Raw genomic sequence first — 21,513 nt, forward strand, 5'->3', positions numbered from 1 at the left:
GCCTGGGTGGTTCAGTCGTTAAGCGTCTGCCTTTGGCTCAGGTCATGATCTCAGGGTCCTGGGATCGAGTCCCACCTCAGGCTCCCTGCTCAGTGGGGAGCCTGCTTCTCCCTCTCCCTCTGCCTCTGCCCCTCCCCCTGCTCATGCTCTCTCTCTCTCAAATGAATTAATAAAATCTTTTTAAAAAATAAAATAAACTAGTATGCAGCCATTGAAAAGAATACTTTTGAAGTTTTGATAGCAATGTAGAAGATTTATGAAATAATATTCTATGAAGAAAATCAGAACACAGAAATTTACATACACTCATAGGAACACAGACATGTGCACCTGGTAACTTGAAAATTGTGTAAGATAAGCATAAGAGTGGATATTTTCTCTTTAATATTTTCTTGTCATGAAGGAATTCAATCTGAAGCAGCATGAGGACTCCAGGGTCACCCTTGTGGGGATTTTATTCCCCACAATTTTAGTATTATTTAAGGCTGTGCCCTGGAAGTTATATTTATGTCAGCAAGTTTCTTTTCCATAAAAATTCACACAGGGCTCTAATGAGTTAAAAATCGGTAAGTTCATCAGATTCCTGCAACTGTCCATTTACTAATATATTTTAGTTTTCCCTTGTGTCCCCTTTAAACCTGTGTCCATATAGAATCTTTCAAAAATGCAAATATGATTATCAGGTTCCTCTCTGGCTCTAACATCCTGATCTCCCTTGACTTTGGTGCCTCACAAAATTCTCAGGATCAGGCTCTCATTGAATTATAGTGTCACTCTCATGGTCCTCATCTCCTCTCTACCCACTGAACACACTAAGATACTTAGAGTTAACAGACTAGATAGCTTCATTACCTTCTCTGGGCTTTTGCTATAATTCTGTGCTAGATTGGAAAGAGTTTTCTCAATTCTTTACTTTCTCCCTTTATTAAAATTGTACAGCCCTTCCCTTTGTTATGTGACTATACTGAGTTGAAGAGTGTTCCCCCCAAATTCATGTCCATCCAGAACTTGTGAATGTGACCTTATCTGAAAATAGGGCCTTTGCAGATGTAATCAAGTCAAAATTATGTTATACTAGATTGAGCGGGGTTGGGGAGGGGGTCCTCATCCAAAGACTGATGACCTTATAAGAAGAGGAACATTTGGACACAGAGACACAGAGGAGACATAGAGGGAAGAAGACCATGTGACAACAGAGGCAGAGATTGGAGTGACACCTCCATAAGCCAAGGAACGCCAAGGATTGACAGCAACCACCAGAAGTTAGGAGTGAGGCATGGAACAGATTCTTCCTAAGTGCCTCCAGAAGGAATAAAACCTGCTGATACCCTGAATTTGGACTTCCAGCCTCCTGAACTGTGGGATTGGATTTCTGTTGTTTTAAACCATCCAGTTAGGGGCGCCTGGGTGGCTCAGTCATTAAGCGTCTATCTCCGCCTCAGGTCATGATCCCAGGGTCCTGGGATCGAGCCCCGCATTGGGCTCCCTGCTCCGCAGGAAGCCTGCTTCTCCCTCTCACACTCCCTCTGCTTGTGTTCCCTCTCTCGCTGTGTCTCTCTCTGTCAAATAAAGAAATAAAATCTTTAAAAAAATAAATAAACCATCCAGTTAGTGGTACTTTGTTACCACAGCCCAGAACACTAATAGAGGGACTTTCCAGACTTCCCATCAGAGCCAGTCAAGTAGATTTCCCCGCCCTATTGAGGTTGGGGTTGACCATGTGACATCCTTTAGCCAATGGAGTTTTAGCAGATGTGATGTGAGCAGAGGTTAAATCTGTTTGTGCAGTTTGGCATGAGTCAAGAGAAGCACACGCTTTGGGAGTTGTTGGTCCCCAAATGATACATGTGGCAGACCTGACCTACCAGCACACAGCCTGGAGCTGAGCCCCACAGATCCCTGTCCTGAAGTAAAACCAACCCACAGCCTACCCACAGACCCAGGAGGGATGAATACATGCTTTTCTAATATTAGTCAGCCACTGACGATACTGAGGTTTTTTTTGTTTTGTTTTGTTTTGTTTTGTTTTTTATGGTTAATCCCTAAATCCCTAGTGCCTGGCATGTTACTTGGAATGAAGTAGTTGCTTCATAAAGGGTTTTCCTGCTCAGGGAATCTGAAGATGCTGTGCAAAAAACTTCACACATTCATCCACACTGTGGTTTTATGACTTACATGTACTACATGCTCCCTTATGCTCCTACCCTCCGGCTGCTTCTTCACCTCGTCTTAGACTAGTGTCCATGGTGATCTAAGAAAGTCACCCTGGCTTCTTTCCATTTCTTTACCAATTGTATAACTGTTCTTACCTCTTGGCCTTTATACTTCCTGATCGCCAGCCTAGATGCACTTCCCCACCTGGGTAGGTTGGCAAACTCCTACTCATCCTTCAGGTCTCAGCTATCTCACAGAGAACATCCCTGCTCCCCCCATCCAAACATCAAGGTCTGCCTCTTTTAGTAGTCCTTAACTGCAATTGAATGATTAGTAATAAAAATTTAGGTGCCTTCTCTCCCTTGATAGACTCTAAGATACATAATGTCTAGCACAACGCTTGGCACATGGTCAGTGCTTAATACAGAGTTGAAGAATCACTAAATGAATTAATACCAGGTCATCTTTTGTAGGGAAGACCATAGGTAGGGACATTAATTGAACCAAGGCTCTGCTTTAATAATTTGAGAGGTGATAGAGGACATAGTTAAGAGGATGGGTCCAAGGGCCAGACAATCCAGGTTCATCCCATTTGGAGGAGTTCCTTAACCTCTCTGTGCCTTAGGCTTCCCATCTGTAAAATAGGAATGATAATGAAAATACAAGAACCTCCTTCCTATGGTGATAGTATTAAGAGAGTTAAAAGCATATATCTTAATGTGAAAAGCAGTATGGCGGTTCCTCAAGAAACTAGAAACTAAACATATAATTACCATATAATCAGGCAATTCCACTTCTTTTTTTAACGTACTTTTTAAAGTTTTTATTTATTTATCTTAAATTTAATTTTTTTTTAATTACCATATAATGTATTATTGGTTTCCGAGGTACAGTATGTGATTCATCAGTCTTATATAATACACAGTGCTCATTATATCATGTGCCTTCCTTAATGTCCGTCACCCAGTTACCCCATCATTCTACCCCTGCCCCCCCATCCCCTCCAGCAACCCTCAGTTTGTTTCCTATGATTAAGAGTCTCCTATGATTTGATTCCCTCTCTGGTTTCATCTTGTTTTATTTTTTCCTCTCTTCCCCTATGATCCTCTGTTTTGTTTCTTAAACTCTGCATATCAGTGAGATCATATGATAATTGTCTTTCTCTGATTGACTTATTTCACTTAGCATAATACCCTCCAGTTCCATCCACGTTGTTGCAAATGGCAAGATTTCATTTTTTTGATGGCTCCATAATATTCCATCATATATATATATACCACATCTTCTGTATCCATTCACCTGTTGATGGACATCTGTGCTCTTTCCATATTTTGGCTATTGTGGACATTGCTGCTATAAACATTGGGGTGCAGGTGCCCCTTTGGATCACTACATTTGTATCTTTGGGGTAAATACCTAGTAGTGCAATCGCTGGGTCGGAGGGTAGCTCTATTTTCTTTTCTTTTCTTTTTTTTTTTAAAGATTTTATTTATTTGACAGAGAGAGACACAGCGAGAGAGGGAACACAAGCAGGGAGAGTGGGAGAGGGAGAAGGAGGCTTCCCACGGAGCAGGGAGCCCGATGCGGGGCTCGATCCCAGGACCCTGGGATCATGACCTGAGCTGAAGGCAGATACTTAATGACTGAGCCACCCAGGTGCCCAAGGGTAGCTCTATTTTCAACTTTTTAAGGAACCTCCATACTGTTTTCCAGAGTGGCTGCACCAGCTTGCATTCCCACCAACAGTGTAGGACGGTTCCCCTTTCTCTGCATCCTCACCAACATCTGTCCTTTCCTGACTTCTTAATTTTAGCCATTCTGACTAAATGGTTTTGATTTGTACTTCCCTGGTGCCAAGTGATGTTGAGAATTTTTTCATGTGTCTGTTGGCCATTTTGGATGTCTTCTTTGGAGAAATGTCTGTTCATGTCTTCTGCCCATTTCTTGATTGGATTATTTGTTCTTCAGGTGTTAAGTTTGATAAGTTCTTCATAGATTTTGGATACTAGCCTTTTCTCTGATATGTCATTTGCAAATATCTTCTCCCATCCTGTCGGCTGTCTTTTGGTTTTGTCGACTGTTTCCTTTGCTGTGCAAAAGCTTTTTATCTTGATGAAGTCCCAATAATTCATGTTTGCCTTTGTTTCTCTTGCCTTTGGAGACATGTCTAGCAAGAAGTTGCGGTGGCCGAGGTCACAGAGGTTGCTGTCTCTGTTCCCCTCTAGGATTTTGATGGATTCCTGTCTCACATTGAGGTCTTTCATCCATTTTGAGTCTATTTTTGTGTGTGGTGTAAGGAAATGGTCCAGATCCATTCTTTGGCATGTGGCTGTCCAATTTTCCCAACACCTTTTGTTGAAGAGACTGTCTTTTTTCCATTGGCTGTTCTTTCCTGCTTAGTCGAAGATTAGCTGACCATAGAGTTGAGGGTCCATTTCTGGGTTCTCTATTCTGTTCCATTGATCTGTGTGTCTGTTTTTGTGCCAGTGCCATACTGTCTTGATGATTACAGCTTTGTAATAGAGCTTGAAGTCTGGAATTGTGATGCCACCAGCTTTGGTTTTCTTTTTCAAAATTCCTCTGGCTATTTGGGGTCTTTTCTGGTTCCATACAAATTTTAGGATTATTTGTTCCAGCTCTGTGAAAAATACTGATGGTATTTTGATAGGGATTGCATTGAATGTGTAGATTGTTGTAGGTAGCATAGACATTTTAGCAATATTTGTTCTTCTAATCCATGAGCATAGAACATTTTTCCATTTCTCTGCATCTTCTCAATAGCTTTCTGAGTACAGATCTTTTGCCTCTTTGGTTAGGTTTATTCCTAGGTACCTTATGGTTTTGGGTGTCATTGTAAATGGGATCAACTCCTTAATTTCTCTTTCTTCTGTCTCACTGTTACTGTATAGAAATGCAACTGATTTCTGTGCATTGATTTTATATCCTGCCACTTTGCTGAATTCCTGTATGATTTCTAGCAATTTTGGGGTGGAGTCTTTTGGGTTTTTCACATAGAGTATTGAGTCATCTGCAAAGAGTGAGAGTTTGAGTTCTTGACAATTCAGATGCCTTATATTTCTTTTTGTTGTCTGATTGCTGAGGCTAAGACTTCAAGTACTATGTTGAAAAGCAGTGATGATAGTGGACATCTCTGCCGTGTTCTTGGCCTTAGGTGAAAAGCTCTCAGATTTTCCCCATTGAGGATGATATTCGCTGTGGGTTTTTCATGGATGGCTTTTATGATATTGAGGTATGTTCCCTCTATCCCTGCACTGTGAAGAGTTTTTTTTTTTTAAGATTTTTTTTTAAAGGTTTTATTTATTTATTTGACAGAGAGAGACACAGCGAGAGAGGGAACACAAGCAGGGGGAGTGGGAGAGGGAGAAGCAGGCTTCCTGCTGAGCAGGGAGCCTGATGTGGGGCTCGATCCCAGGACCCTGGGATCATGACCTGAGCCGAAGGCAGACGCTTAACGACTGACCTACCCAGGCGCACTGCTGTGAAGAGTTTTATTTTTTATTTTTTTTTAAAGATTTTATTTATTTATTTGAAAGAGAGAGAATGAGAGATAGCACGAGAGGGAAGAGGGTCAGAGAGAGAAGCAGACTCCCTGCTGAGCAGGGAGCCCGATGCGGGACTCGATCCCAGGACTCCAGGATCATGACCTGAGCCGAAGGCAGTCGCTTAACCAACTGAGCCACCCAGGCGCCCCCGCTGTGAAGAGTTTTAATCAAGAAAGGATGCTGTACTTTGTCAAATGCTTTTTCTGCATCTATGGAGAGGATCGTATGGTTCTCATCCTTTCTTTTATTTATGTAGTGTATCACATTGATTGATTTGTGGAACCACCCTTGCAACCCAGGAATAAATCCCACTTGGTCGTGGTGAATAATCCTTTAATGGACTATTGGATCTTCTTGGCTACTATTTTGGTGAGAATTTTTACATCCATGTGCATCAGGGATATTCGTCTATAATTCTCCTTTTTGGTGGGGTCTTTGTCTTGGTTTGGGATCAAGGTAATGCTGGCCTTGTAGAAAGAGTTTGGAAGTTTTCCTTCCATTTCTATTTTTTTTTTTTAGATTTTATTTATTTATTTGAGAGAGAGAATGAGAGATAGAGAGCACGAGAGGGAAGAGGGTCAGAGGGAGAAGCAGACTCCCTGCTTCTGTGGGGGATGTGGGACTCGATCCCGGGACTCCAGGATCATGACCTGAGCCGAAGGCAGTCGCCTAGCCAACTGAGCCACACAGGCGCCCCTCCATTTCTATTTTTTGAAACAGCTTCAGAAGAATAGGTATTAATTCTTCTTTAAATTTAAATTTAAATGTATGGTAGATTTCCCCTGGGAAGCCATCTGGCCCTGGGATCTTGTTTGTGGGGAGATTTTGATTACGGCTTCAATTTTTTTTAAAGATTTTATTTCTTTATTTGACAGAGAGAGACACAGCAAGAGAAGGAACACAAGCAGGGGGAGTGGGAGAGGGAGAAGCAGGCTTCCAGTGGAGCAGGGAGCCCAATGTGGGGCTCCATCCCAAGACCCTGGGATCATGACCTCAGCCGAAGGCAGGTGTTTAGTGACTGAGCCACCCAGGCACCGATTACTGCTTCAATTTTCTTGCTGGTTATCAGTCTGTTCAGATGTTCTATTTCTTCCTGTTACACTTTTGTTTTATACATCTCTAGGAATGCATCCATTTCTTTGAGACTGCCTAATTTGTTGGCGTATAGTTGCTCATAATATGCTCTTACAATTGTATTTCTTTGGTGTTGGTTGTGATCTCTCCTCTTTCATTCATGATTTTATTTGGGTCCTTTCTCTTTTTTTTTTTTTTAAAGATTTTATTTATTTATTTGACAGAGAAAGACACAGCAAGAGAGGGAACACAAGCAGGGGGAGTGGGAGAAGGAGAAGCAGGCTTCCCGCGGAGCAGGGAGCCTGATGCGGGGCTCGATCCCAGGACCCTGGGATCATGACCTGAGCCGAAGGCAGATGCTTAACGACTGAGCCACCCAGGTGCCCCTTTTCTCTTTCTTTCTGAAAAAAAAAAAAAAATTAAATTGAAAGACTAAAGAATCATGGGGAAAATCCATGAATTCTATGTGCTGCCGTTTTGCAGTTCTCATTGATCAGTAAACTTGGTCTTGACTGGATGTTCTTGCTGATCTCTTGGGGGAGGGGCCTGTTGAGTTGATTCTCAAGTGTCTTTGCCCTGGGCAGAATTGTGCTGCCCTTGTGGGGGGGGGGGGCGGGGGGGTGGGGGGGGCAGGCTAAGTAATCTCCGGTTTGCTCTATGTGGCCCATGTTCCCTGAAGGCTTTCCACACAGCTTTAGAGGATGAGAATGAAAATGGCAGCCACCCAATCTCTGGCCCTGGAGCCAAAAGCTCGGGGCCCCACTCCTCAGTGTGCCCTCAGAGAAAAGCAATCACTCCTGTCTTCCTGGTCTCTGTCTGCACTTCGTGCTCACCCAGCCTGTGATCCAGCATTTCTATCTCTGGCACACGACCTCGTTTGGAGTCTCCAAACCCAGCTGACTCCTGTGGCGTGCTCCTGCACCGCTCCCCCCAGGGGAAGATGGGGGGAGGTCTCGCCGGTTCTGCCACTTGTTGGGCCCCTGCTCGGAGAGCAGTCACCTGACTGTGCCATGGTTCACAGTTTATGACAACCCCGAGCTGGGAGCCCACTCCTGTGCTCATTGTTTGCAGCCAGCTTCCCTGCTCCGATACCTGGGAACTCTGCCGCACTCGGCACCCCTGGTCTTCCTGTGACCCCGGGGATCCTGAGACCACACTGTCCCAGCGAGGGTCCTGCCCCCGCTTAGCAGCCTGAGTGATGTCTCTCACCAGAGCAGACTTTTGAAAGTTCTTTATGCTCCGCTACTATATTCACTTGCCAGTAGCCGGCTTACAGAGGCTCTTAAGGTATGTGGCTGGCTAGGCGGGGGTCCCCTTCCTCCCTCACCGCTCCATGGGCATCCCTCCCAATGCCGTGCGCTCGGTCAAAGAGGACGACCTTCCCCTATAGAGGAGGGCCATTCTTTGGTCAAGGATATACGAGTAGTTGCACTCCCAAGCTAAAACCTCTAACGAGCTCTCAAGGTACTCTTTTTAAAAAAATTTTACGTAATCTCTACACCCAAAGTGGGGCTTGAATTCACAACCCCAAGATCAAGGGTTGCATGCTCTACCAACTGAGCCAGCCAGGCACCCCCAAGCAATTCCACTTCTAATATACCAAACATAATTGAAAGCAGGAACCTGAATAAATACCCGTGTATCAATGTTCACAGCAGCTTTATTCACGGTTGCCAAAAGGGTTAAACAACCCAAACCTGCATCCATGGGTGAATGAGTTAACAAAATGTAATATATCCAAGCAATGGAATATGATTCAGCCATAAAAAGGAGTGAAGTACTGACACGTGCTACAACATGGATGAAGCTTGAAGACATCATGCAACGTGAAATAAGCCAGATAGAAATACTGTATGTGAGGTACATAAAATAGTCCAATTCTAGAGACCAAGTAGAATAGAATACCAGAGGCTAGGGCAGAGGGGGAATAGGGAGTCAGCCATTAAAGGGTACAGGGTTTCAGTTCGGAATGACAAAAAAGTTCTGGAGATGGATGGTGGTAATGGTTGCACAAAAGGAACTGCACACTTAAAAAGGTTTAAAATAGTACATATTGTTATATTTTATCACAATAAAACAATTATACAGAAAAAAGTATATACTTTAACTGCTTAGCACATACTCAGAATCGTAGCATTTCCTATCATTATATTGATTATCTGAAAGGTAAATGAAAAAGCAGCAAAACCAGGATTCAAATCCAAGTCTTTTCAATTCCCAAAGCTTTAACATTAACCTCTACTGTTTGCAATTGACCTGCACTTGATGGATATCTTTTGAATGAATTATTCCACACCCTTTTCCCAGAGAAATTCCAATCTTCTATTTGCATAATATATGGGGTAATTCAGAACACTGTTGCCTTTCCTCACATTTTTTTTTTTTAATTGCCCACGGCAGAGTAGCACCGAGCTCTGTTCAACACTTATTAGAGCCTCTAAAGTTGGGAATCAGGCCCTAGACCCTGGTCACGACAGCCTGGGAGGTGCCACAGGCTGAGTAATAGCCTCAAATCATGTCCATGCTCCAGTCCCTGGCTCGCTGTGTATGTTACTTCATACGGCAAAAGGAATTTGGCCTGTGTGTTTAAGCTAAAGAACTTGAGATGGGAAATGGGATGTAACACAAAAATATATTTGAGGGCTCCTGGGTGGCTCAGATGGTTAAGCGTCTGCCTTTCGGCTCAGGTCATGATCCCAGGGTGCTGGGATCGAGTCCCACATTGGGCTCCCGGCTAGGCGGGGAGCCTGCTTCTCCCTCTGCCTGTCTCTCATGAATAAACATTAAAATATATATATATATATATAAAATATATTTGGTCTTTGTCCCTGCTTCCTGGCAGAGCTCCTAAAACCCATGGAATTTCCCCAGTGATAGGGGTATCTTGTTACTGTTAAGCTCCTTTAGATAACCGAGTTTATGCTAATGCAGTGACATAGGATAGGACCCCAGCCTCAAGATGGCGCTGGTCACCAGAAAGTCCAACTGATAGGGTTGGAACTTTCAGCCCTCCCTAGACTTAAGGCAAGGCAGGGCAGGGTGGTGGGCCTGGGATTGGGGTGGAGAAGCAGCTGGAGATTAACCTCTGCAAAAACTCTTGGGGGAAAACAAAGAACTTGAGCAACAAGGTTTGTTGCGCTTCCAGGTTGGTGAAGAGGTGCTGGGAGAGAGCCTTGCCTGGGGAGGACATGCAAAATCCATGCTTCCCCCACTATCCTTACCTTTGTGCTATAGAGCTCTTCCATTAGGCTGTTGTGAATTTTATCCTTTTTAATAACAAATGCAATCAGGTGTTTCTGAGTTCTGTTCAAGTCATCATAAACATTGAACTTGATGACGGTTGTAAGGTAACCAAGTCAGACAGAAGTGGGGTAACCTGGGGTATCTACTCCCTAATTGGTGTCTGAAGGGCAGAGAGGAAGAGTAGGCTTAAGAAATGGGCCGGAGGACCTTGTGGCCAAAATGACCTTGGAAGTGAAAAAGAACCACTAAGAGACCACAGCCAGAAGTGGCATGTTTGGATTTGTTTCAAAAATGTTCCAGAGCACGTTATATACCTAGTGGTGAGACTAGAATTAAGACAATCATGGGGATGAGGATGTAACATACAGCATGGGGACTACTGTTAATACTGTTATCATTTGAAAGTTGCTAGATTTTATAAGTTGTTAGATTTTCTAACTACACATGGTGATGGATGTTAACTAGACTTATGGTAGTGACCATTACGTTATACCCCTGACCTGTACACCGACGGTATTCAATTTTATCTCAATTATGAAAAATCATAAATACCAAGTTCTGAGAAGTGGAATAACAAACTGTCACACGTTGCAGGTGGAATGCAAAATGGGGAAGTCTGCCAGTTTCTTACAAAGTTGAACATGCATTGACCATATAATCCAGCAATCCTGCGTTTTCACCGACCGGAAATGAAAACATACCCACACAAAAACCTGTATGTGAATGTTGATAGTGGCTTTATTCATTATCTCCAGGAATCCTGAACAACCCAAATGTCTTTCACTGGGTGAACTTTAGGATAGTGATATAAGGATCTACTGGAGCAACAACGGACAAGAACTACTGAGCCATGGATATGAACAAATCTCAGGAACATTATGCTAAGAAGCACATTGTGGGACATTCTGAAAAAGCGAAACTATAGGAACAGAAGTTTGATCGGGGACTGCCTCGAGTGGGTGCGGACGTCATGGGCATGAGGGAACTTTCGTGGTGGTGATGCTTACCCAACGCACAGCTGTCACACAACTACACACTCAAAATTATCTCACCTAATGTAAACTGTCAACAAAAGCAACTTCAAAAACCCACCAGGGCCATCTTCCACTCATCTACTGACAAAACCCTGAGTCTGATGACCTGTTTTTCAAGGGAGCCCGTGGAGAAACGGGACACTCTTGTATAGGAGCACAAACCACTAAAATTAAAATGCATAAATCCTTACTCAGCCAAAAACAATTCTTACCTGATACTTACCTGTGTGCACACTTGAATTTACTACTTTGTATACAATTAAAAAACGATGTAAACCCAAATATCCATATAATGGTACACTACCCTGGGCATCAGTGAAAACGGACTTTATGGAATGCCCAAAACAGATTATCTGGTTAACGGTATGTATAGAACACGAGGTTTTTGGCTTAAAAAAAAAGGGGGGGATAGTAAATCATTATACTCATTTGCTGTGTATGCTTTTAAAAAACTAGATACACAAGACTAACAGCAATGATCAGGAGTTGGGCCGACGAGGAGAAATGGGTAGTCGTCAAAGGAAGGAAAAGTCTGTGGCCTCAAAAGCAGAGTTGTTTCTTGTCCTCATGGTCCAGTACTGACCTGTTCAGTGATGCCCGGGGAAATGGTGCTATTTCGTACGGGTGGGTGCTGGATGACAAGCCAGACACTAAGGAAGCTTAAAATGCTGATCCAAAACAGAAGAGGAGGTCCCATTGTACTGGTACCACCCTCCCAAATCCCACTCCTCTGAGGAGATTCAGATCCCACAAGCTGGCTGAGTCAAACCACACCTCTAGGCAGATAAAAATTTTAAAAAAGACACAAAGGAAATGGATCAGTTATTTAATTACGTTCTTTGTAAGAAATTTAGAACACCAATTTGTGAGGGTAAACTCCATTTGTGAGAGAAAACACAGAGCGGAGGTAGCCCTGAAGCTGAGGAACAGCTTTGATTTTTGGCAGAATTTGCGAGTCCACAGCTTTCTGATCAACCTTGCGCTGCTCTGTAATCTCGTATTTCTAGGGGGAGAAAAAGAAAAGAAAAAATCATTTAAAAACAGGGCACAAGTACTCAATCCCAGGGATATTTTGATAATCCTTTCTTTGGAGGGCTGTGAAGTAGTATAACCTTGTTTTTAATATAGTAAAACAGTAGCTCTTTCCCTTTTGTCTACTTTAATAGGTATCAAAGATAAACAAGGGTGGGAGCGCCTGGGTGGCTCAGTCAGGAAAGCGTCTGAGCCTTATTTTGGCTCAGGTCATCATCTCAGCGTTGTGAGATCAAGCCCCATGTGGGGCTCTGAGCTAGGCATGGAGCCTGCTTAAGGTTCTTTCCCTCCCCTTCCCAAAAAAAGGACAAACAAAGATATTGGGGGGAACGCCCAATAGAACAGTAGAGTTAGGGGCGCCTGGGTGTCTCAGTCGGTTAAGCATCTGCCTTTGGCTCAGGCCATGATCCCAGGTTTCTGGGATGGAGCCCCGCATCGGGCTCCCTGCCAAGCAGGGAGCCTGCTTCTGCTGCTCCTCCTGCTTGTGCTCTCACTGTCAAATAAAATCTTTTTTTTTTTTTTTTTTTTTTTAAGATTTTATTTATCTGACAGAGAGAGACACAGCAAGAGCAGAACACAAGCAGGGGGAGTGATGCGGGGCTCGAACCCAGGACCCTGGGATCATGACCTGAGCAGAAGGCAGACGCTTAAGGACTGAGCCACCCAGGCGCCCCATCACTGTCAAATAAAATCTTAAAAAAGATTCTGAGCGAGCTTTCAGCTATCATTAAGAATCACTGAATGTAGCACCATCTGGAACGATATTATTCCCCAGATATTCCTCATTATTAACAACTTTTGTCAATTCTTTGTGAAAACTTTGTTTTCACTCCCACCCAGGGAAGCTGGAGCTATCAGAGGCCAAGACAGAAAGAGAAGCTTACCTCTTTCTCGGTGTCGAAGATCTCACCCTCCTGGTGTCTGGGCTTACGCAGCTTCTTCTTCTTGAAGTAAGCATCAGTGAGATGTTTGGGGATTTTCACACTGCTGATATCAATTTTGGTAGAAGTAGCAATGACGAATTTCTGGTGTGTTCTACGCAGAGGAACTCGATTGAGGGACAGAGGTCCTAAGGGGGGAAAAATCAATATATTGAGGGAAAGAGAAAGCAAAGATTTAAGAACAGTCTTTGGATTTAAAGAAACCTGGTGTGCTGAATTTTCTGTTCAGCTGAAGAAATCTCAAACTGCCCTTTTTACAGCCAGGATCCAGACTTTTTCAAGATATCAGTTTGTCCAAGGCTCCCCCTTCTCAAATCTTAAGTCACCCAAGCTGGGAGACGGCATAGTCACTCATACACGTTGGCCAAAGCCACAGGTCCCTGACAAATTTCAACCAAGGACTGCTTTCCAGAGTGAACAGTTCACTTTTTAACTTGTTTGGCAAATGTACTCTGGTTCCAAGTGGCAGACCAATTACAAGTCTTATGCAGGATCATTCCTTGGGGTTAACAGCCAACCATTCTGCACTTTAGGTGGCAGTTACTTGGTGCTATGTGGCCACACAAAATTTAAATACCGGCTCCCTTAGAACTCAGGTATATGCAAGACAATAAAATGGGGCACATAATCTCACAACACTGGAACTTCCAGTGGTGGAAGCAAAAGTACATTTAAAAATGCCAAGTTTCAGGGGCACCTGGGTGGCTCAGTCGTTAAGCGTCTGCCTTCGGCTCAGGTCATGATCCCAGGGTCCTGGGATCATCGAGCCCCGCATCGGGCTCCCTGCTCCGTGGGAAGCCTGCTTCTCCCTCTCCCACTCCCCCTGCTTGTGTTCCCTCTCTCGCTGTGTCTCTGTCAAATAAATAAAATCTTTAAATAAATAAGTAAGCAAGCCAAGTTTCAGAGAATATAAAATCCAAGGATTTTCTTACCAGTCACAAGTAGCAAGCCACTGCTCAGTTGCTTCAGGAAAACTACCCTCTGTAAATTAAACAGACATGTCAGACATCCCTGTGATTAAAAAAAGACTTCTAAATGAATCAAATCATAGGCTTCTAAATTTGGTAAAGGAAATTTCTCAGTATGTATCTGCTCAGCAACTCTGGAATCAAATATACCAAACTACCAACAGGGGCGACCCTTGGATATGAGCAGTATTTTTGTGTGCTTGTTTATAATGAGCAGCTATTACTTCTAACAATAAAAAAAATTAACATTCTTTAACTCAGTAGTTCTACCCTGCAAAACTATTCTAAGGAAATAACTAAAAAATATAAATACTTTTGGGTAACAAGGACATCTAAATCATCTGTAGTAAGTATTCCCACCAGCAGGAAATGATAATTTATTGTACACTATGGACTAAACACATTATGCTAGTGACTGGGCTACTGGTTGTTACACCCCCCACCCCATCAGCCCCCCCGTGAACTACAGTTACCATAGGCAAATAAAGAAACTCTACCCAGAGTGTGAACACGTTATCGTCAACCACCTTAGGCACCTGAGCTGACGGGTCGGGTCTGCTCTGCTCACCTTGCCTCTGTGGCGCCCAGTGAGGATGATCAAAATGGTCCCGGGGGTGATACTAGCTCGCAGCTTTCTCACGTGCTGACTGAAAGGTTTTTTGCCATGGCTCAACAGCTTTCGAGGCACATCTTCAGTAGGGTAATACCTAGGCTGTAAGGAATCCATAGGTCCCACTTATTTAAACAAGCTAATCAGATTAGCAGAGCTGGTTGTGACAGTGAGACACTTGCAACACCTATTTTAAATGATTTACACGGTTACATTTCATTTTCACTTCTCCCAAGTCAATAAATTTGGAAAAGGTCAATGCTGCTTATCCCTTCCTATGCAAAACACAAGAGGGAATCCATTTAACTAAAGGAGCTGTGTGTTCAGGCACAGCAGAAAGCATAAAGCAGGGCGCCTGGGTGGCTCAGCTGGTTAAGCATCTGCCTTTGGCTCAGGTCATGATCCCGGAGTCCTGGGATCGAGTTCCACATCGGGCTCCTGGCTCAGCCGGGAGCCTGCTTCTCCCTCTGACCCCCTCCCCCTCATGCTGTTTCTCTCTAATAAATAAAATCTAAAAAAAAAAAAAAAAAGCATCAAGCAAGTTACGTTTGTAGACTTGGGATTAAACCAAACTTTGGAATTAAGACAACATGCTCTCATACACTGTCCTACCATCACACACTGTGGTATAGCAATGATTCTCAAGCTTTCCTGGGCTCCCTGACCTTAACCTAAACTGTACTTCTCCAGAAACACGTCTGACACATATTTTGGAGATTATGTGTGATATATGAAGGAGGCATGGCTTGTTTTTCCATTGTGTTCACATCCCCCACATTAAACTACATCACTACATTATGCACAAAGGAAAACAAAACACAGCTCGATCAGGACCACCAGTTCATTTATTGGAAAAACAGGACCCCACACAAAAACTATTAAGTGTATGACAAGTAACTCACAATAACCTCCTGCTTTGACCACAAACATTAGTACCTAATAGAAAAACCAGCCCGGAAGCGCCACTTAACCCTCCGGGGCAGTAATTTTCAACTGTGATGACCATAATATAACTGGAAATATTTTCGTAACAGAAATTACAGAGCAAACGTTGAGGAAGTGTTGGGTCTTGTGCATGGTAAAGAAGCCAAGCAACAGTGCTGTGGTACATAGCTGTTCTACAGGCCTGGCAGCACCTGAGAATTCACGCCCCTCTTAACTCTCACAACACTGTGAGACAGAGCTTTATTCCTGCTCTACAGGCGAAGAAACAAAAGCACAGAAAGGCAACTCTACTTAAGATCAAACAACAAATATTTACGAGGCCTGGTTGTAAACCCAGAATCCTCCATTAGTAATTCTCTGGCCAATACAAACTTCTAAAACCTTAGAACACAAAAAACCCCTCACGGTATTCTGTAATCAAGCTTCCCGTTTACAGTTTCTTCCGAATCTTACCATTTTGCGAAGTTTAACCACTCGGGTACCACCGTTCTTGTCACCACCAACTGGTTTTGTGACAGTAGCAAGAACTTTCTCCTTCTTTTTCTTTTCAACCTATCAGGACACAAAAGCATCAAAGTCAGAGGCAGACAAAATTTCTAAGGTGAAGCTCTAAGTCGGTCAGCGATCCTTCTCATCCCTTACCCTAGACTTAGCTGCCGAATACTTCCTCTTGTACATGGCCTTTCTGGAATACATAGCCGATCGGGAATACCTGCCAATTCCTCTGACAAGTACAGGGTTTCGGCTGCAGTGGGGCTTCCCCTTCTTTGGCGTTTTAGCCTTGGGGTTACCCTTCTTAGCCTTGCCACCGGCATCAGCCTTCTTAGCTTCAGGTTTCTTCTCCTTAGTATCCGGCTTCTCAGCTTTTTCGCCCGCCATCTATCAGTACACATATTTTAAAAAAAAGAAACGTATTTCACCAATTATCCCATGACAAAACAATGTCTGAACAGTACACCGATAGGCTTTCAAGACGACGAATCCTCACCCTCTCCCCCCAAGTAGCTCTAACATCCTTTCATCCCTCCCCTTAAGATCCCAAACCACACACATCTGCAATAACCCTCAGAGTGACTAATTTGTAAGAATTTGAAGAGATCTTACATCTGTTTGCTAAATATTTAGTGGTCTAAAGTCCCTATTGCATTCGTTCACTATTCCGGTTTTGTGGAAATCTTAACAAATTGCCACAGCTATGAAGCAGCGAGGAGGGACCCTGAAACCGTTTGCTTCCAGGGCTTTTGCGCTTTTCAGACTGCTGTCTCATTCAAGAAATTCAGCGTAGGAGTCGAGAACACACTAACATCCAGCCCAAACTCAGGCCAGACTGAAAAGCGCAAAGCCAAGAGGCGACTTCCGGTCGCGGACGTGGGAAGAAGGCAAAGTAGCATTTGGCCTCAGCCCCAAAGCTCAACGTGGCTCAAACAAACTCAGCGGTGTCCTTTGGAACCCGAACCCGGGATTCCGGAGCGCGCGCCGTCATCCTGGTCCCTGCGGCCCCACCATTCCGCTACAGATTCCCAGAAGGGCCCTGTATCCCCAGCCCAAGAGGGTGGCACGCAGCCGGGAGCTCCCAAGCCCCTTCGGCATTCCACTTCACCCTCTTCGTGCCCCTGCGCAAACCCAGGCGGGATAAATGAAGCGTTTGGGAGGCCTCTCAGTTGATCCCGAGCAAGTCCGACCCCTGCAGGTGTTCACTTGACAGCCTCCTGATTCGGATGGCGAGGGATTGGGGAGCCCGAAATCGAGTCTTCCACGGAGAACCGGCCATTCTTACCTTGCAAGATGGGAAAGAGAACTAAGGTCTCAGCTTCCGGTCTATAAGGAATCACGGGAGGTGTTGAGTCTCACTTCCTTCCGGATCTGGGGCATTATGGGAAATGTAGTTTCCCCTCCTTTGACAGACCCGTATGGAGAGCTCTTTCTTCTAAGAGGCAAAAGCGAAAAACATTTTGAAAATGTTTCACTTTATAGAACAATAAAATTCTCAAAATACTTTTGGAAGCCGACATAAATTACAGCTTTTTATTTTGCTTACTAAGGACATTAGAAAGGACTAGCATTTTCAATGTAAGAAGGGAGAGAGAGATGAAAGACCAAATCTCCAAATAAAGTGAAATCTTTGTTATGAAAGGCTAGTTGGGAACCTTCCATGGACGTTTTCTCTGCAGTTAACTTAATGCCTGTATCCCAGACTATAGCCAGTGCTCAATGGAGAAGAGTCAGAAAAGATAGAATTAAAATAAGTAAAATAGAGGGGCGCCTGGGTGGCTCGGTCGTTAACCGTCTGCCTTCGGCTCGGGTCATGGTCCCAGGGTCCTGGGATTGAGCCCCGCATCGGGCTCCCTGCTCTGAGGGAAGCCTGCTTCTCCCTCTCCCACTCCCCCTGCTTGTGTTCCCTCTCTCGCTGTGTCTCTGTCAAATAAATGAATAAAATCTTTAAAAAAAAAAATAAGTAAAATAGGAGTGCCTGGCTGGCTCAGTTGGTAGAGCATGTAATTCTTGATCTTGGGGTTGATGAGGTTGAGCCCCACATTGGGTGTAGAGATTACTTAAAATGAAATCTTTTAAAAAAATAAAATGAATAAAATATACTCTTGCTCTCAAAGAACACACATTCAAAGGAAAAACAAACAAAAAAAATGAATAATTATAAGCTATTTCTTCTGGGAGATTTTGGAAAGTTTTGCTAAAGAGTTGGGTTTTGTGTTGGATTTGGAAGGATAAATACAAATTTGGCAGGTGGAAGTGGTAATTGGAAGAATAAATGCAAGAGTCATGGAAGCATATAAGAGGATGGTTGTTCCCCTAGGGGCGCCTGGGTGGCTCAGTCGTTAAGCGTCTGCCTTCGGCTCAGGTCACGATCCCAGGGTCCTGGAATCGAGCCCCGCATCGGGCTCCCTGCTCAGCGGGAAGCCTGCTTCTCTCTCTCCCACTCCCCCTGCTTGTGGTCCCTCTCTCGCTGTCCCTCTCTCGCTCTCTCTCTGTCAAATAAATAAAAAGAAAAAAAAGAGGATGGTTGTTCATCCATTCTACAAGCATTTCTGGCTATTTTGTACTTCATTTCTTTTCTTTTGGAAGTTTTGTTTTACTTTATTTATCAAAGTATAGTTGACACACAATGTTGCATTAGTTTCAGGTGTTGTACTCCTTTCTTCATTTCTATTTTTTTTTTAAGATTTAATTTAATTTAGGGGCGCCTGGGTGGCTCAGGTGGTTAAGCGTTTGCCTTCAGCTCAGGTCATGATCCCGGGGTCCTGGGATCGAGCCCCGCATCAGGCTCACTGCTCCGCAGGAAGCCTGCTTCTCCCTCTCCCACTCCCCCTGCTGTGTTCCCTCTCTCACTGTGTCTCCGTCTGTCAAATAAATAAATAAAATCTTTAAAAACATAAAAAATAAAAAAGATTTAATTTAATTTATCTATTTGAGGGAGAGAGCATGAGCTGGGGGAGGAGCAAAGGGAGAGGGAGAAGCAGACTCCCCAATGAGCAGGAAGCCCCACATCGCTCGATCCCATGACGCTGCGATCATGACCTAAGCTGAAATCAAAAGTCAGACGCTTAACCAACTGAGCCACCCAGGCACCCTCAGTTTCTTCATTTCTAAAATGAGGATAACAATATTACCTGCCGGGGCGCCTGGGTGGCTCATTCGGTTAAGCATCTGCCTTCGACTCAGGTCATGATCTCAGGGTCCTGGGATGGAGCCTTGTGTGGGGCTTCCTGCTCAGCCTGGAGTCTTCTTCTTCCTCTCCCTCTGCCCCTACCCGTGCTTGTGGGCACACGTGCTCACTGGTGTTTTTTCTCTCTCTCAAATAAATAAATAAAATCTTAAAAAAGAAAAAACAGGGCGCCAGCGTGGCTCAGTAGTTAAATGATCCCAGGGTCCTGGGATCAAGTCCCTCATCAGGGTCCCTGCTTGGCAGGGAGCCTGCTTCTCCCTCTCCCACTCCCCCTACTTGTATTCCCTTTCTCGCTGTCTCTCTCTCTGTCAAATAAATAAATAAAATCTTTAAAAAAGAAAAAGAAAAAACAATATTACCTGCCCCACAATGTTGTTGGGAAGATTAAATAAGTAACTATAGACAAAATCACGAAGAACAGTATTTGATGCATGGTAAGTGCTAGATAAATGTTAGTTCTTGTTATCATCACCTGCCCCCCAGCATGACACCACCATCATCAACATCAACATCATAGTTGTTGGTGAGATCCTACTAGGTGCCAAATATTCTGCTAATGTTTGTGTACTGGGGATAATAAAAACAATATTGTATGCTATGTGGTTAGAACAGTGCTTTGTGCCTTTCTTTATTTCTTTTCTTTTTTTTTAAAGATTTTATTTATTTATTTGAGAGAGCGAGAATGAGAGAGAGAGAGAGAGAGAGAGCACATGAGAGGGGGGAGGGTCAGAGGGAGAAGCAGACTCCCTGCTGAGCAGGGAGCCCGATGCGGGACTCGATCCCGGGACTCCAGGATCATGACCTGAGCCGAAGGCAGTCGCTTAACAAACTGAGCCACCCAGGCGCCCCATGCCTTGCTTTATTTCATTCAATCCTCTCAACAACCTATGAAGGATACTGTTATGAGGGATCTGGGGCTCAAAGAGGTCAAGTAACTTATTCATAACATGGATCTGATTTCAGAGATTGCACTTTTAACCATCCATATAAAAAGATTAAAAAGATGACAAATGAAGATGAATAAGAGAGTTCTTTGCTCATATTAGAATTAAGAAGAAGAATACTTATTACCTTTGCAAAATAGACAAAACACTATATCTTACAGTTTTTTACTGCATTCAAGCCCTTAAGGCAACATGTCCACATATGTGACACCTTTTGGCTTGAATTTTCCATTCTCTTTCATTTGCTTGTTCCTGGTGGTGAGATCTTTTCACCTTGATTTTCTTCAGATCCAAATCACCTGCTTTGTGGCTGTGTTCCCTGGGAATCATGTAGCCTTTCCCCATTCTGGATGACTGAAGATACAAATATAGTGATCTCGGAAGGCCTCAGAGATTTCCGTGGATCCTTTCAGGCTACAGTGAATGCAGACTGGCTATGCCTGCTGAAACATGTGGGTTCTAAGCGAGTCTGTTTTCCTTCCATACAAATTAAGGATGAGTGTGATCCTAATAGGCTGCATTTTATGCCAGTGTATGATTATTCACTGTCCGGGCCTGTAATATTCCCAAGGAAAAGCTTGGGCACTGCTCTTTTTTTTAAGAATGGATGTGTCAGCAGCTTTACTTGTTCAGCCTCCTGAGCAAAACACCTCCTAGAAACAGCTACTTCAGAAAATGTATTGGAAAAAAGAAAAAAAAGAAAATGTATTGGAATGAATGAAGTGCAGAGTTGCTCACTTAAGCCCCTAAAAAAATTAAAAATTTCATAAACTTTCACGTAGTAAATACACCAATATATTTGTTAAATGACCAGCCATTGAAATAAAAACATAAATGAACCCCCTCTTGTGTTTCATTGTGGTACTGCAAAATTTACCCTTCATTACTTGGACAAAATATTGTCAACATATTAGTTATAAAGTAAACATTATTATCAAGCACCTAGTTTTGTCATATATAAAATGTTCTTAAATTTGCTCAGTGCTTCATTAATTGCAAAACAGGCATTTTTGCAGACACTAAATCATTTTAAGCCTCAGGGCAACCTCACTGTGAAGTAGGAATTTTTTTTAAAGATTTTATTTATTTATTATTTTAGAGCGGGGGAGGGGCAGAGAGGAGGGGAGAGGGACCAGCAGACTCCATTGTTGAGTGCAAAGCCCCACGTGGGGCTCTAAGCGGGGCTCCATCCCACAACCCGAGATCATGATCTGAGCCAAAATCAAGAGCCAGATCCTCGACCAACTGAGCCATTCAGGCGCCCTTGAAGTAGGAATTTAAGATGAAAGAACTGAAACTCATTTATTTTTTATTTTTTTAAAA

General features: G+C 43.5%; 1 protein-coding gene across 1 annotated transcript; it reads right to left on the reverse strand.

The window, feature by feature from the left end:
* Positions 1-11,880: 11,880 nt before the first annotated feature.
* On the reverse strand, positions 11,881-17,365 carry RPL6 (ribosomal protein L6). Its single transcript, XM_027576902.2, has 7 exons — positions 17,342-17,365; positions 16,207-16,443; positions 16,018-16,116; positions 14,578-14,721; positions 13,974-14,022; positions 12,985-13,169; positions 11,881-12,071 (listed from the first exon to the last, which is right to left on the reverse strand). The coding sequence occupies exons 2-7, from the start codon at positions 16,441-16,443 to the stop codon at positions 11,919-11,921; spliced, it is 867 nt and encodes a 288-aa protein (XP_027432703.2). The 5' UTR covers positions 17,342-17,365; the 3' UTR covers positions 11,881-11,918.
* Positions 17,366-21,513: the final 4,148 nt, after the last annotated feature.

Source organism: Zalophus californianus, chromosome 14 (genome assembly GCF_009762305.2).
Source record: "Zalophus californianus isolate mZalCal1 chromosome 14, mZalCal1.pri.v2, whole genome shotgun sequence".
Lineage (NCBI taxonomy): Eukaryota > Metazoa > Chordata > Mammalia > Carnivora > Otariidae > Zalophus > Zalophus californianus.